The sequence below is a fragment of the Oncorhynchus kisutch genome, linkage group LG30, assembly GCF_002021735.2.
Source record: "Oncorhynchus kisutch isolate 150728-3 linkage group LG30, Okis_V2, whole genome shotgun sequence".
NCBI classification, from domain to species: Eukaryota; Metazoa; Chordata; class Actinopteri; order Salmoniformes; family Salmonidae; genus Oncorhynchus; species Oncorhynchus kisutch.
Window position 1 is genome coordinate 23,442,515 of NC_034203.2, and position 15,328 is coordinate 23,457,842.

Here is a 15,328-nt window from a genome sequence, read left to right on the forward strand (position 1 = left end):
TACAGGATGCAGATTTTTGTTTGAAAAAGCTAGCCTTAGCTTTCCTAACTGGCTGTGTATATTGGTTCCTAACTTCCCTAAAAAGCTGCATATCACGGGGGCTATTCGATGCTAATGCAGGATGTTTTTGTGCTGGTCAAGGACAGGCAGGTCTGGAGTGAACCAAGGGCTATATCTATTCCTAGTTCTACATTTTTTGAATGGAGCATGCTTATTTAAGATGGTGAGGAAGGCACTTTTACATTGGAGGTAAACCTAGGCATTGAGTAATGAAGAGAGAGATATAGTCTCTAGAGACGTTTAAACCAGGTGATGTCATCGTATATTTGGGAGGTGGAACAACATGGTTGGTTAAGAAATATAGAGGCTCTACAGTGAAATAAGACAGTAATCACTAACCAGGACAGTAATGGACAAGGCATATTGATATTAGGTAGAGGCTAGCTGGTAGCTAGTTAGCTAGCTACAGTTGCGGTAAATATAAATACTTTAGGGAAAAAACAGATCCATACCTCATTAGGTGAGGCGGGTTGCAGGAGAGTATTTTGAAGTTGAGGTTTAGGAAAAAATATTAAAAAGAATGCGAAGAAAAATATATAAAAAGATATATACATGGGACGAGACAAGACAAAGACAAAGATGTCTGACTGCTACGCCATCTTGGATATATATGTAAGGATATAAAGTGTTGTGTCTTTGGCTATGCCGGATTAAGTGATATGACATGCTATTCTATAAAATAATTTATCCGTAATTAATATTACCCGATTGAGCTAATCATGTAAATGTAATTAACTAGAGAGTCGGGGCACCACAAAATAATATTTATCTTCCGAATAAACTCTTAAAGACCTAGTAATATTTTACATCAATAGCAGTCAATATTAATCGTCACCTTAATTCAGTCTCATCTGAAAGTTGGAAATTCTTCACCAACCCTGGCTAACAAGTTGAATCAGCAATACAAAATTGGGTTTAATTATTTATTTACTAAATACCTAACTAATCACACAGAATGACATATACACAGAATTAATTATATCTTGATTACAAATTACGTCATAAAGGAAAACGTCCCTAGCGGGCGGAATAGATATGACAGCTGGTTACACAAAAGAAAAGGGCTGGGTTTGAGTGAAAGAGCGGGAAGACTGAGGACCAAAGGAAGAAGCTGTGCTATCGTAAATACAGTATTTTATGCATTCTAGATTACCGCCCATTTGGAAAAGGAAAATGCAATAAATATTTACTCTGAGCTGCGCTTCGGTAGGTTGGTGGTAGATGGAAGGCCGTGTTGCCAAACCGAGTCCTTTGTCCTTTGAAGAATGTGGTCAATTGGATACGTTGTAGTAACGTCGATGTGTGATAGACGGGATACTCTGTCTGTTCCTTCCTAACCCTCGTTTGCAGCTGCTGTTGCTAACTCAACGGCTAGGTATCACTTCTGTAGCAAATAAGAGTTCAAAGTTCATACCATTCACCAAGCTCACGCTGATGTTGGCTTCGTTCTGTAGTTATTATCTGAACCATTCTGACATTGGACCGTCGTCCTCACATCCTCGAAACAGGAGGTACATTTTCGTCAAGGCTTTATATAGTGGAGCGAGAAGGGTGTGTCTGAAAAGTTTTATAACCCATGACTCTTCACAGGAGCGGGCCACTGATTGAGCAGAGCCCTAACCTTATGAAAACCCAATTCTCACATTTTAGAAGCTAAAATCACATTTCATCCCATCATGAATAATTTCATATTCAAACATTTAAATTGAACAACAATTCTATGTGAATCCGATAACTCTGATGTGTAGACTTTTCACTGTAGAGTTGATGTCATCTTATCATTGATGAGAATGTCTCGGAAGACAACCGAACTGACATCATATTCATTCAGTACCACCGTATATGTTCAATTGGTCGGATTACCAGAATATAGTTCATTTCCCCCCACCTTCTGATGTTCCCAGAATCTCTATGTTAACCAAGGCGTTTGCAAAAGTAACATCAGTAGGGTAGAGAGAGGAAAAAGGGGGGAAGAGGTACTTATGACTGTCATAAACCTTCCCCCAGGCCAACGTCATGACAAAAGGGTACGGTACTATTATAGATATCAGCAACATTTCTAATTTCAGCATTGCATAACTGTACTACGATAACATCCAATGCTCTCGTCAAGATATGTCACCATACGTCATAAAGATATGCCATTTCACCACTGAACATTTATGGATCTCCTCCAATGTAACTAATCCGTTAGCAGATGTACTTCTGTGCTATCACCTGACTATCATCACAATCACTATTACATCATTGTTTGCATGAGAACACACAAAGCATAAGCACAGATGTAGAGAATATTTCATCTTGCGGTAACTGATGTGTCCATGGTCTATAGTTCTTTCACAAATTAATCTATCCCCATCACTGACAGTAACAAACCCCTAATGAGTTAGACATTCACCTATGGATCATTGCTCTCCCTCTTCTTCCCCTTCCCCTCTTCAGACCCTAATTCCCCCCAAATAACTCCAGACACTAGGTGAAAATCCTTTCATTGGCGTTGGGGGGCTCATCATTGTGGCGTAGGGAGAGTGCATAGTGGAGAAAGATCGATCACATTCTCTCCATTCTCTCCCACATGGAGCTTGTCTCCCGTGACGACCACTCTCACCCCAACATTCCACTGAGGTAACCTCTTGGCCGTTAGTTTCACCTCAGTCTTGTCAAGTATTAACCCACCTCTACACATCAGTGGACCTCGGATCTCTGCCACTAGGCTAGACAGGGTCTCTGATTGGGTCAGTAATTCATCAAATTAGCGAAGTGGAAAAATACATGACAATTAGGGAGGAGGGTCGTAGTGTTTGAACATCCTCTACCCGGAATGAATGCCTCCGACAATATGCAGCCTCACACAAACACTGACTGAGTCACACAACCCAGACTGCCACAGACAAGCCAATCTATAAGTGGGATCAGAGAGAGAGAGATCCATTAGAATTTCATGTATAACATTTGGGGCGAAACATGCACATCCAATGTCCTCAATGAGGACCCTGCCTTAGTATATCAACATAGTAATGCTAATAACATACAGGTGAAGGGTGTGAACCTGTGTAAAGTTCTTTAAGTAGCTTGTAATACTGGGTGAGCGGATATCTGGGAGCAGAGCTACTGTTTATGGAGGCTGGAGCGACAGACAGCTGTTGTACATTACCATGGTGGATAAAAGCTGTCAGGGCATCACAGCTACAGTACAGCTCAGACAGAAGAATAGACATGAGAGCCTTCATCATGAAGCTCATGTTTTTACAATAAATGCGAACAACACATTTTGTTCTGAGAGAGCTTGTCCTCTTTGACTTGTGATTTACTTAAGAGTCTACTGGACGATCATTTAGCACCCAATTCTTCTAGACAGTTAAGACATCAGACATATAAACTCAGCAAAAAAACAAATGTCCCTTTTTCAGGACCCTGTCTTTCAAAGATAATTCGTAAAAAATCAAAATAACTTCATAGATCTTCATTGTAAAGGGTTTACTATTTCCCATGCTTGTTCAATGAACCATAAACAATGAATGAACATGCACCTGTGGAATGGTCGTTAAGACACTAACAGCTTACAGACGGTAGGCAATTAAGGTCACAGTTATGAAAACTTAGGACACGAAAGAGGCCTTTCTACTGACTCTGAAAAACACCAAAAGAAAGATGCCCAGGGTCCCTGCTCATCTGCGTGAACGTGCCTTAGACATGCTGCAAGGAGGTATGAGGACTGCAGATGTGGCCAGGGCAATACATTGCAATGTGAGACGCATAAGACAGCGCTACAGGGAGACAGGACGGACAGCTGATCGTCCTCGCAGTGGCAACAACACCTGCACAGGATCGGTACATCAGAACATCACACCTGCGGGACAAGTACAGGATGGCAACAACAACTGCCCGAGTTACACCAGGAACGCACAATCTCTCCATCATTGCTCAGACTGTCCGCAATAGGCTGAGAGAGGCTGGACTGAGGGCTTGTAGGCCTGTTGTAAGGCAGGTCCTCACCAGACATCACCGGCAACAATGTCGCCTATGGGCACAAACCCAATGTCGCTGGACCAGACAGTACTGGCAAAAAATGCTCTTCACTGACGAGTTGCAGTTTGGTCTCACCAGGGGTGATGGTCGGATTCGCGTTTATCGTCAAAGGAATGAGCGTCTATACTCTGGAGTGGGAGAGATTTGGAGGTGGAGGGTCCATCGTGGTCTGGGACGGTGTGTCACAACATCATCTGACTGAGCTTGTTGTCATCCTCCTCCCTCATGTGGTACCCTTCTTGCAGGCTCATCCTGACATGACCCTCCAGCCTGACAATGCCACCAGCCATACTGCTCGTTCTGTGAGTGATTTCCTGCAAGACAAGAATGTCAGTGTTCTGCCATGGCCAGCGAAGAGCCCGGATCTCAATCCTATTGAGCACGCCTGGGACCTGTTGTATCAGAGGGTGAGGCCTAGGGCCATTCCCCCTAGAAATGTCTGGGAACTTGCAGGTGCCTTGGTGGAAAAGCGGGGTAACATCTTACAGCAAGAACTGGCTAATCTGGTGCAGTCCATGAGGAGGAGATGCACTGCAATACTTAATGCAGCTGGTGGCCACACCAGATACTGACTGTTACTTTTCATTTTGACCCTCCCTTTGTTCAGGGACACATTATTCAATTTCTGTTAGTCACATGTCTGTGGAACTTGTTCAGTTTATGTCTTAGTTGTTGAATTTTGTTTTGTTCATATAAATATTTACACATGTTAAGTTTGCTGAAAATAAACGCAGTTTATAATAAACGCAGTTTATTGTGAGAGGACGTTTATTCTTTTTCTCACCCCACAACCCAGCGGAACCATCATCCTGTGGTACACATAACTCCGGACCCCGTATCCCAGCCCTCCCATCCCTCAACCGTCTGTCCCCCACTTCCCTCTTTCTCTCACCCCACAATCCAGCCCAGCCCAGCGGGAGGCTCTGAAACAATGCTCACGCTCAGACCCCAATTTCTCCAGGTTCCAGGAAGGCCCCTGGCCCTAATCCTATTATTATAATATCATGTGATAGGGATTAACATTGGAAACCAAGGGGCTAGCAGGAAACCACAAGCCTACTCCCCTCGACAACGCACAGCCTCAATTAGACAAGCTAAAAAAGCATAGCCGCACTCAAGCTGTGGGGGAACACACTAACTAATCCCTGTCATGATCCCACTACAAGTATCAGTTTGAGACTACTTTAACAAAAATAATGAACCACCATGAGTCCACAGATCCACAGCTGCCACGTGTCAGTGTCTTCAGATTCCTTCAGGAAAGAGTTTTCAGAGCATTATGCTAAATCGTTACTGCATTGGTTCTCTTTCATTGAAATTGCAAACACTAATGTACAGAACCAGTAACAGAACTGATTGTTATTTAACCACAACATAAAGACAACTTTTTGGACAGAATCCCACCACGGAAATAAAACAACTACATCACCCAGCATACTCCAGACTAACTCACCACGACTCTTCCACATTTTCAGAGATATTTTCTTAGCCTTGGGCTTGATCTCTGTGGTTCCATCACCAGCAGGCTCCTGTATGCTCTGTAGCGGGGTACTCTGAACAGGTGCAGTGGTGAAGACCTCCGTCTGAGTCCCCACCTGGCCCACCTCTGTCCCTTCTGTGGTCCACAATACCTGGGTGGTTGTGGGGACGGTGGTGAGGGGCTGTGTGGTCATCTCCTGTGATTTCCCCAGGAAAGCACTCCACCACTGGCCATGAACAGGAGCCATGAGCAGCAGCAGACTATAAAGACACAGGAGAGCCATCCTGTCCTGATGCTCCAAGTACTGACTCAAAACTTCAACAAGATGTATGTTCTCAGCAGAACAGTTCAGCTCTTAGCCTCCCCTCTCTTCCCTGCTTCTATCTATGTTAACTCTCTCACTTTATGCTCTCTCTCGCTCTCTCTCTTTCTCTCTCTCTCTCTTTCTCTTTGTGTGTGTGTTTGTGAGCCACTCTCTCCTCTCGCTCTCTCTCTTCTCTCGCTCTCCCTTCCTGGTCCTCCTCTGCTCAGTGTCTAGCAGTGACCCCTGCTCCTCAGCACCATGCAGACTGAGGTATTTCACAGGCGGCACAGCAGCAGCAGCTCTACTATACATCCAGCACAGCAGTAGCTCTACACTATGTCCGGCTCGCATCACAGTGGGTGTGTTAAGAGCATGTAAGTCACAGCCCTCTTGAGTAATGCTATCCCCCTCCGTATACCACTATCACCAACTCTACTACAGCTTACTGAACATGAAGGAACTGTCTATCACTGGTCTTTGCTTACAAAACAAATGGTCAGTTGGAAGAATGTTCAATAATGGGCACTGCGACATTGGCTAGGCTCCTGGAAGAGATATTTCGTGCTTATAAGGACATGGTGAGCACTGCACACATTTTTCAATCCCCCAGGGACAGAAATCAGGACTACAAGATCTCAAAAGTATTCTGTAAAAAAGGCACCACAAACGAACAAATAATTCAATTGAACATTAACGGTTTGTACAACATTTGGCATTTAACATATTACCTATCCTCAGTCAGTTGCATTCATGTCCATTAATAAACTCAATAGAAGTACAGGTGTAGAGGTACATCTCCACAGTTTTTTAAATGATTGACAGAAATGCTCAACTAGGGCAAATAGTACAGGGCCAGGAATCTGCCAATCAGTGGCTGTCTGACTTTGAGGGGCCATGGGCACTGATTTGACATGGGAGAGTGTAAAGCTGGACTGTGACAAAAGAGGCGAGGAGAAACAAGGCACGGAGTAGAGGAGGAGGGTTTGTGCCAAGCCTGCACAGTTCAGTGATCAGAGGGGCTGGGCAGACAGGCAGGCAGGCATAGTGACAAAGAGAAGCCTCTTCCGCTACTCAGTACTCATGGCTCTGGTGTTGTGTGTTGAGGGGATGAGGATGGGGCCTAGGGACAGGTCCTGACAGCCCTGCCAGCAGCGCGTGCACACACACACAAACAAACACACACACACACACACACACACACACACACACACACACACACACACACACACACACACACACACACACACACACACACACACACACACACACACACACACACACACACACACACACACACACTGAGGAGGATGAGCCCACTCCGGACCAATCATTTATATGTAACAGAGGAACACACTGTTCAGATATTGCGTCATTAACAGTAACGGTACCCATTAAAATGCACTGTAAGATTACCTATACACAATCATCCATTGAACACTAACTGTTACTGTGATGTGCATGTTTGGATATTTCAACCAGGACTAGGAATAGACAGTGCATTATCATTTCACAGCAATCCACAGAGGTGCTATGGATGGACTCCATACTAAAGAGACTGGACACTGGTGCTACCGTGGTCCTAATGAGGGACTGGATGTTTGCTAAATGGACCAGATGATGGATTTACTGTAATCTGGAGAAAAGCGGAGAGGAAGAAAGGAAGCCCTGGTTTGCCTGCCCCCTGGTGGTAGTATTTTATGTAAGGGTGTTCTGGGGATCCATGTTGCACCCCTCTCTAATTCCAGTCTTACCCAGGGGGACTAGGGGCCAGGGGGGCAGGGGGCTAGTAGGCCAGGGAAGGTAACCACTAAACTCAGTCTCACTTCAATGCCCCCACGACATCCATTAATTGGTTTATTGTCACGAGCCATCAGCTGGAGCATGTTGTGAATCTATTCACACAGAGATGAGACTGTAATTTTCCAAAAGGAAACAGCACACAAGACCTTTGACAATATAGTAATATAGTAACACCTGCAACTTCATCACATGTATAGAAGAGCTTTGGCCCAAAGTCATTTAAATGCCCATTGCAATGAACAATGAGGACTGATGCATTGCCTGCTCAACATTGCCCGCTCCCTAACGTTCTCACTACTTAAAGAACAGTTATATTGTTTGGCTTCCCTTATGCCCCTTTTCCTCTCCAACACCAAATAGCCTGAAGCCACAGGGCTCTTCTTGCAGGCTCTATTTCTCTACGTTGGAGCATTTCGAACCGTAGGTCGGGATTTTTTACCTGTCTACATGTACATTGAACAACACCATAGCTGTGTTTTCTACGTTTTGTTACTTCTGTATAACAAAAAAATCAACGACGATGTTGCCTCTTTTACAGTGGGGGTCAATAGGAAAGAATGTTGGTTTTCCCTAATTTGTGGGCGTGGTCAAGGGGAATTCCTTAATATTACATGAACACCAACTGGGACTGCCTATAGCTTACAGCACAGTCTTAAATTCAGTGTTTACGCTGAGAAGTCTAAAACAACTACCCACACAGTGGTCCTCTAGCTCCACCATGTGGTCACATCTAGAATCACAGACATAACTTTATTCCCTTAAGAAAACAGCCTTGTATACACAGTCTGCGTCCCTTGAATCCCACATGGCACCCTATTCCCTCTATAGTACACTACTTTTAACCAAAGCCCTGGTCAACTGTATGCACTACACAAGGAATAGGGTGGAATTTGGGATACAGATATACAACCCACAGCTAATCACAGCAGTCTCTGCCACTTTAGATTGACCAATGTGATGTCAGTAGGGGTCAGGTCTCACTAAAGAGAAGAGCCAACCTGACAGCCAACCTTGACAAGAGGTCAGTTCTCACTAATCATTTAGCAAAGCAAAGGAGGCTTCATGGGTGAAGAAAAACAGAGCTTCGCCACATTAAATCACCATCACTGGGAAGCTCTCTCATCAAGAGCCCCTCAAATATTGTATCATTATTATGGGCAGCAGATCAAAAGCAGTCTGGTTTAATTGGGATGATTTAGTCAGACACGTGGGCCCACCGGCCTCTAGTTCAGTCTGGATTTATTGTGGTGATTTAGTCAGACACATGGGCCCACCGGCCTCTAGTTCAGTGGGGTGATTTAGTCAGAAACATGGGCCCAATGGCCTCTAGTTCAGTCTGGATTTATTGTGGTGATTTAGTCCGACACGTGGGCCCACCGGCCTCTAGTTCAGTGGGGTGATTTAGTCAGAAACATGGTCCCACCGGCCTCTAGTTCAGTCTGGACTTATTGGGGTGATTTAGTCAGAAACATGGGCCCACCGGCCTCTAGTTCAGTCTGGATTTGTTGGGGTGATTTAGTCAGAAACATGGGCCCACTGGCCTCTAGTTCAGTCTGGATTTATTGTGGTGATTTAGTCAGACACATGGGCCCACCGGCCTCTAGTTCAGTGGGGTGATTTAGTCAGAAACATGGGCCCACTGGCCTCTAGTTCAGTCTGGATTTATTGGGGGTGATTTAGTCAGACACGTGGATCCACCGGCCTCTAGTTCAGTCTGGATTTATTGGGGTGATTTAGTCAGACACATGGGCCCACTGGCCTCTAGTTCAGTCTGGATTTATTGTGGTGATTTATTCAGACACATGGGCCCACCGGCCTCTAGTTCAGTGGGGTGATTTAGTCAGAAACATGGGCCCACTGGCCTCTAGTTCAGTCTGGATTTATTGGGGGTGATTTAGTCAGACACGTGGGTCCACCGGCCTCTAGTTCAGTCTGGATTTATTGGGGTGATTTAGTCAGACACATGTGCCCACTGGCCTCTAGTTCAGTCTGGATTTATTGGGGGTGATTTAGTCAGACACGTGGGTCCACCAGCCTCTAGTTCAGTGGGGTGATTTAGTCAGAAACATGGGCCCACTGGCCTCTAGTTCAGTCTGGATTTATTGGGGGTGATTTAGTCAGACACGTGGGTCCATCGGCCTCTAGTTCAGTCTGGATTTATTGGGGTGATTTAGTCAGATACGAGGGCCCACCGGCCTCTAGTTCAGTCTGGATTTATCGGGGTGGTTTAGTCAGACACATGTGTCCACTGGCCTCTAGTTCAGTCTGGATTTATTGGGGGTGATTTAGTCAGACACGTGGGTCCACCGGCCTCTAGTTCAGTCTGGATTTATTGGGGGTGATTTAGTCAGACACGTGGGTCCACCGGCCTCTAGTTCAGTCTGGATTTATTGGGGTGATTTAGTCAGATACGAGGGCCCACCGGCCTCTAGTTCAGTCTGGATTTATTGGGGTAGTTTAGTCAGACACATGTGCCCACTGGCCTCTAGTTCAGTCTGGATTTATTGGGGGTGATTTAGTCAGACACGTGGGTCCACCGGCCTCTAGTTCAGTCTGGATTTATTGGGGGTGATTTAGTCAGACACGTGGGCCCACTGGCCTCTAGTTCAGTCTGGATTTATTGGGGGTGATTTAGTAAGAGTCAGACACGTGGGCCCACCGGCCTCTAGTTCAGTATGATCTCAGTCTCTTCTCAAAAAAAGATTTGTCCCATCATGTAGCAAGACCAACATTCTGATGTTCTATTCTTCTTTGAATATTATTTTCCTTGATAAATAATCAATTTTTAGTATGCCACCAGACGTTAGTATATTCAGGAGATCCCTTCTCCAGTAACTATCCTCACCAGTTGTTTACAGTAAGGAAAGTATTCAGACCCCTTGACTTTTTCCACATTTTGTTACGTTACAGCCTTATCCTGAAATGGATTTAATAAAAACATTTCCTCGTCAATCTACACACAATACCCCATAATGAGAAAGTGAAAACAGGTCTTTAAAATATTTTGCAAATGTATCACAAATAAAAAACAGAAATCCCTTTTTTAAATACTAAGGTAGCCACTCTTCAGTAAGGCTGGACAGCCCGCTTGAAGTTTGCCAAAAGGCACCTAAAGGACTCTCGTACCATGAGAAACAAGATTATCTGGTCTGATGAAACCAAGATTAAACTATTTGGCCTGAATGTCAAGCGTCTATTCCGGAGGAAACCTAGCACCATCCCTACAGTGAAGCATGGTGGTGGCAGCATTATGCTGTTGGGAATGTTTTCCAGCGGCAGGGACTGGGAGACTAGTCAGGATTGAGGGAAAGATGAAAGTACAGAGAGATCCTTGATAAAAACCTGCTCCAGAGCACTCAGGACCTCAGACTGAGGCAAAGGTTCACCTTCCATCAGGACAACGACCCTAAGCACACAGCCAAGACAACGCATGAGTGGCTTCGGGACAAGATTGAATCGTACTACACCGGCTCCGTTGCTCGTCGGATGTGGCAGGGTTTGCAAACTATTACAGACTACAAAGAGAAGCGTAGCTGAATAAAGTAACAAAATGTGGAAAAAGTCAATGGGTCTGAATACTTTCCGAATGCACTGTATACATTCAGTTCAGCCTAAATTTTATCTGAGGGCTGGCCAATGTCTTTAATAAAACTACATCAAATCTCAACGGCATAAAACTGCCACATGACATAAAAGGGCGTTACTATGGACAAAATGCCAACTTGACATAAAAAGCATAAAACATTCCTTTGAATTTACATTTGGACCAATCCACTTTGAGTACAGAGTATGTAGGATGTCCATACGGTAGCCAATGTATTTATTGTGTCAGAGGAACATAAAATCCCAATCCCTGTCTAGATATAAGAGCTAGGGGTGGAGACCAGTGGAGAGGTAGACAGTGTGTGACTGTTCTCCACTCTCGGACAGGTAATAATAGAACATTTCACCTTTATACTCTCCCTCCACACATAGATACATAAGTTCCCTCTCCCTCCTAGCGATCCAACTCAATGCAGCCTCGATTGCAGGTATGTTTTCCTATTGCTAGGAAAACATCAATTGGAAAAAAATCCCCAAATCCTAGATGCCAAAGTCCTGCCCTTAAGCAAGGCGCTTAACCCCTACAACAACTCCTAGTGTGGCAGTTCACCTCGCTGAAATCTATGTATGTGGGGTTGGATTAAAAGTGGAAGTAGAGCGATTTACTTGGTTAACTGCCGTGCTCAAGGGTACATCGGCAGATTTTCCCCCCAGTCGGCTCAGGGATTCGAACCAGCAACCTTTCAGTTACTGGCCCAATGCTCTGTTGCACTAGGCTACCTGCCACCCCATGTGTGTAAACCAGTCCTAGGGGGTTTTGACATAGGCTTTGTTTGTGATTAGGTAGGACTAAGGCCTGCCCATCCTTATTGTGATGCAGACTGCCTCCCTCAGGGAAGGTGAAATCCAGAGAATGTAAAGAATGCTAGAGCTGAAGACAACTCCTGTCTCCCCAACACCCAGCTAAAGACACAGTGACCACCTGCAGGTCAGAGGTGAAAAGGGGGGGAGAAGAGAGTGAATGCATTTTCTTCAATCAATTATTTTAGAACTAGGGAGCTCCTCTATTGTCACTCAGGGATCAATCACAGTTAACCTGGGCTGGGTAGAGAGGAGACTAAGTATGGTGGGAAAAGCCCCAAAACAGAGAGAAGATAGAGCCTGTGAGTGGGTGTGTTGTTACCTAACCTGGGGGTGGCCAGAAAGCTGACCTCACAATAAGAATGCCTGTTCTAGAATGTCCTCAGAGAAAGGATGAAAAGCCAAAAAGCCAACAAAGGATTATTAAGGCACAGCAATATCTGACCCTTGTGAGACATCAACCTATGAGGTTGAGATACAAAACTGTATTTCCAAAATACTCTTCATCACCTAAGCCTGGGTGGTGACCCTGCCATTCTGTGTAAACCACAGAGTGCAGATTGAGTGTAGTAATAGACTAAACCTGATGTTGATGTTACTGACAGTAAATCAATGTCCTTGGGTGAGTATGTTCACTAATCGAACGGCTTACTTACAGGTCTTCAGTTGACAGTGGGTAACGTATACAGAAAAGTACTTTGCACTTCGGCTTAACGACTGTCACAACTGTGAAGAGCAGTAACGTGGCTCAGCAGCAAATTAAAATATCCCAAAGGCGCCTTGTATTTGAGGATATGCCTCTATGCCATGAATCCAGAGTTTGGCTTTGGCTCTAGATACCCTTGAGTGAACTTAGTGGATAAAGCGACACAGCTCTCCACAGAGTGAGTACAGAGAGGGTCTCTTTTGACCAAAGTGGTTGTGATGTTCAGGGCAGGTCGTCCAGCCAATTCTATTAGCTTTAAAGAAAGTCATGAGAGGAGAATTACCCAACCTCAGACATTCTCCTCTCCTCAGATACAGACAGTGGCCTAAAGCGTGTGGCTGTGTGCTGTGACAGCCATGTAGGGATGGTGGACAGCAGTTGCATGCAGCCATTGGTAATTGAGTAAAGAAGATACACAGTGTCTGGCATTGGCTGATTGAGTGGAATGACTTGTATTAAATGCATTACAGTGAGGTCAATAATATAAACCTATGTTAAATGCAAGTTATTTTGGAAGTTATCAGAGCACATAACACATGAACACCTCCAACTCAATCGTCAAGTTTGCAGATAACACTACAGTGGTAGGCTTGATTACCAACAACGACGAGACAGCCTACGGGGAGGAGGTGAGGGCCCTCGGAGTGTGGTGTCAGGAAAATAACCTCTCACTCAACGTCAACAAAATGAAGGAGATGATCGTGGACTTCAGGAAACAGCAGAGGGAGCACCCCCCCTATCCACATCGACGGGACAGTAGTGGAGAAGGTGGAACGTTTTAAGTTCCTCTACATACACATCACGGACAAACTGAAATGGTCCACCCACACAGACAGTGTGGTGAAGAAGGTGCAACAGCACCTCTTCAACCTCAGGAGGCTGAAGAAATGTGTCTTGTCACCGAAAACACTCACAAACCTTTACAGATGCACAATCGAGAGCATCCTGACCTGCTGTATCACCGCCTGGTATGGCAACTGCTCCGCCCACAACCGTAAGGCTCTCCAGAGGGTAGTGCGGTCTGCACAATGCATCACCGGGGGCAAACTACCTGCCCTCCAGGACACCTACAGCACCCGATGTCACAGGAAGGCCAAAAAGATCATCAAGGACAACAACCACCCGAGCCACTGCCTGTTCACCCCGATATCATCCAGAAGGTGAGGTCAGTACAGGTGCATCAAAGCTGGGACTGAGAGACTAAAAAACAGCTTATATCTCAAGACCATCAGACTGTTAAACAGCCATCACTAACATTGACTGGCTGCTGCCAACATACTGACTCAAATCTCTAGCCACTTTAATAATTAAAAATGAGATGTAATAAACTTTAAACAATGCCACTTTATATCATTTTTACATACTCTACATTACACATCTCATATGTATATACTGTACTCTATACCATCTACTTCATCTTGCCTATGCCGCATGGCCATCGCTTATCCATATATTTACATGTACATATTCTTATTCATTCCTTTACACTTGTGTGTATAAGGTAGTTGTTGTGAAATTGTTACATTACTTGTTAGATATTACTACACGGTCGGAACTAGAAGCACAAGCATTTCGCTACACTCGCATTAACATCTGCTAACCATGTGTATGTGACCAATAAAATGTGATATTGATCAGGAATCCTTCAGTTGTACGATGTGTACACTAATGTCCACAGATTGAATAATACAAGGCATGAAACATTCCAGCAACGTTTTAGTATTAACTTCAATTAACTCTTTAATGTCAAAGTCTCTTTCAACAGCTGTGTGTCCTCTGACAATACTAAGCCTGGCATGCGGGGCTAAGCCTTGGTCAATCTTGACATCTGGCCCACTGAAATACAGTTTCAAGTGTCCCCTGACCTTACCCTAACCCCCACCCTTATCCCCACCCTCACCCCAAGCCCACCATCGCCTGAAGACAAGCGTAGTAGGGGACAGAGGAGGGCCATGTGCTCATTGATGTGGTTTTTCCATTGGGTAATGCGTGGCCCAGATAATTGGGAGAGCTGAATAGGCGAGTCAATGTGGTAAGTCCTATAGACAAGTGGTCTCTCATGGTTGATCTACCCTTTATGAGCTCATTTGGTCCGTGGTGGCCTTGTAGGTTCACTCCCATTGTCAATTGTGTCATTGTTTGAACTAGCTCAAACGCCCCAAATATGTGGGATTTTACACGGGTTTGAATGGGAGAATTCTATTGAATCTCCAATCAACACATTGATATATGAATATCATGAGGTTTCTTGTCTATGGACATTTGTGAAGGTTGGCTAGGAGACACTTCTGTGGCCAGTCCTCTTGTTGGCCCAGCTGTAAGCCACTACATAAACACAACTTCTCAGCCTGAAAAATCTTGAAACTTCTAATCTCTTGAGCACAGGTGTAAATCCTCAGATCCCATTCTCACTGGAGGAGGGGGGGGGGGATTCTGAAATGTTTCATGCCACTTTCAACTGTAAATAGTGCCACTTTTTGGTCTTCCGAGCATAACATCAAATCGTGGCCTTCTTAAACACAGACAAAAATAGACACATTAGACC

At 44.7% G+C, this 15,328-nt stretch overlaps 1 protein-coding gene across 9 annotated transcripts in view; it reads right to left on the reverse strand.

The window, feature by feature from the left end:
* Positions 1–15,328, reverse strand: part of LOC109874915 (collagen alpha-1(XVIII) chain) — a 43,865-nt gene that overhangs the window by 21,660 nt on the left and 6,877 nt on the right. For 7 of the 9 annotated variants that reach the window (XM_020466971.2, XM_031810300.1, XM_031810298.1 and 4 more), the window contains exon 1: positions 5,543–6,230. The exons of the other annotated variants lie outside the window; for them this stretch is intronic. In XM_020466971.2, coding sequence (XP_020322560.1) covers positions 5,543–5,852 — 310 coding nt within the window. In that variant the 5' untranslated portion in view covers positions 5,853–6,230. Of the gene's footprint in view, positions 1–5,542; positions 6,231–15,328 lie in introns of those variants that run through there. 9 annotated transcript variants of the gene reach the window in all.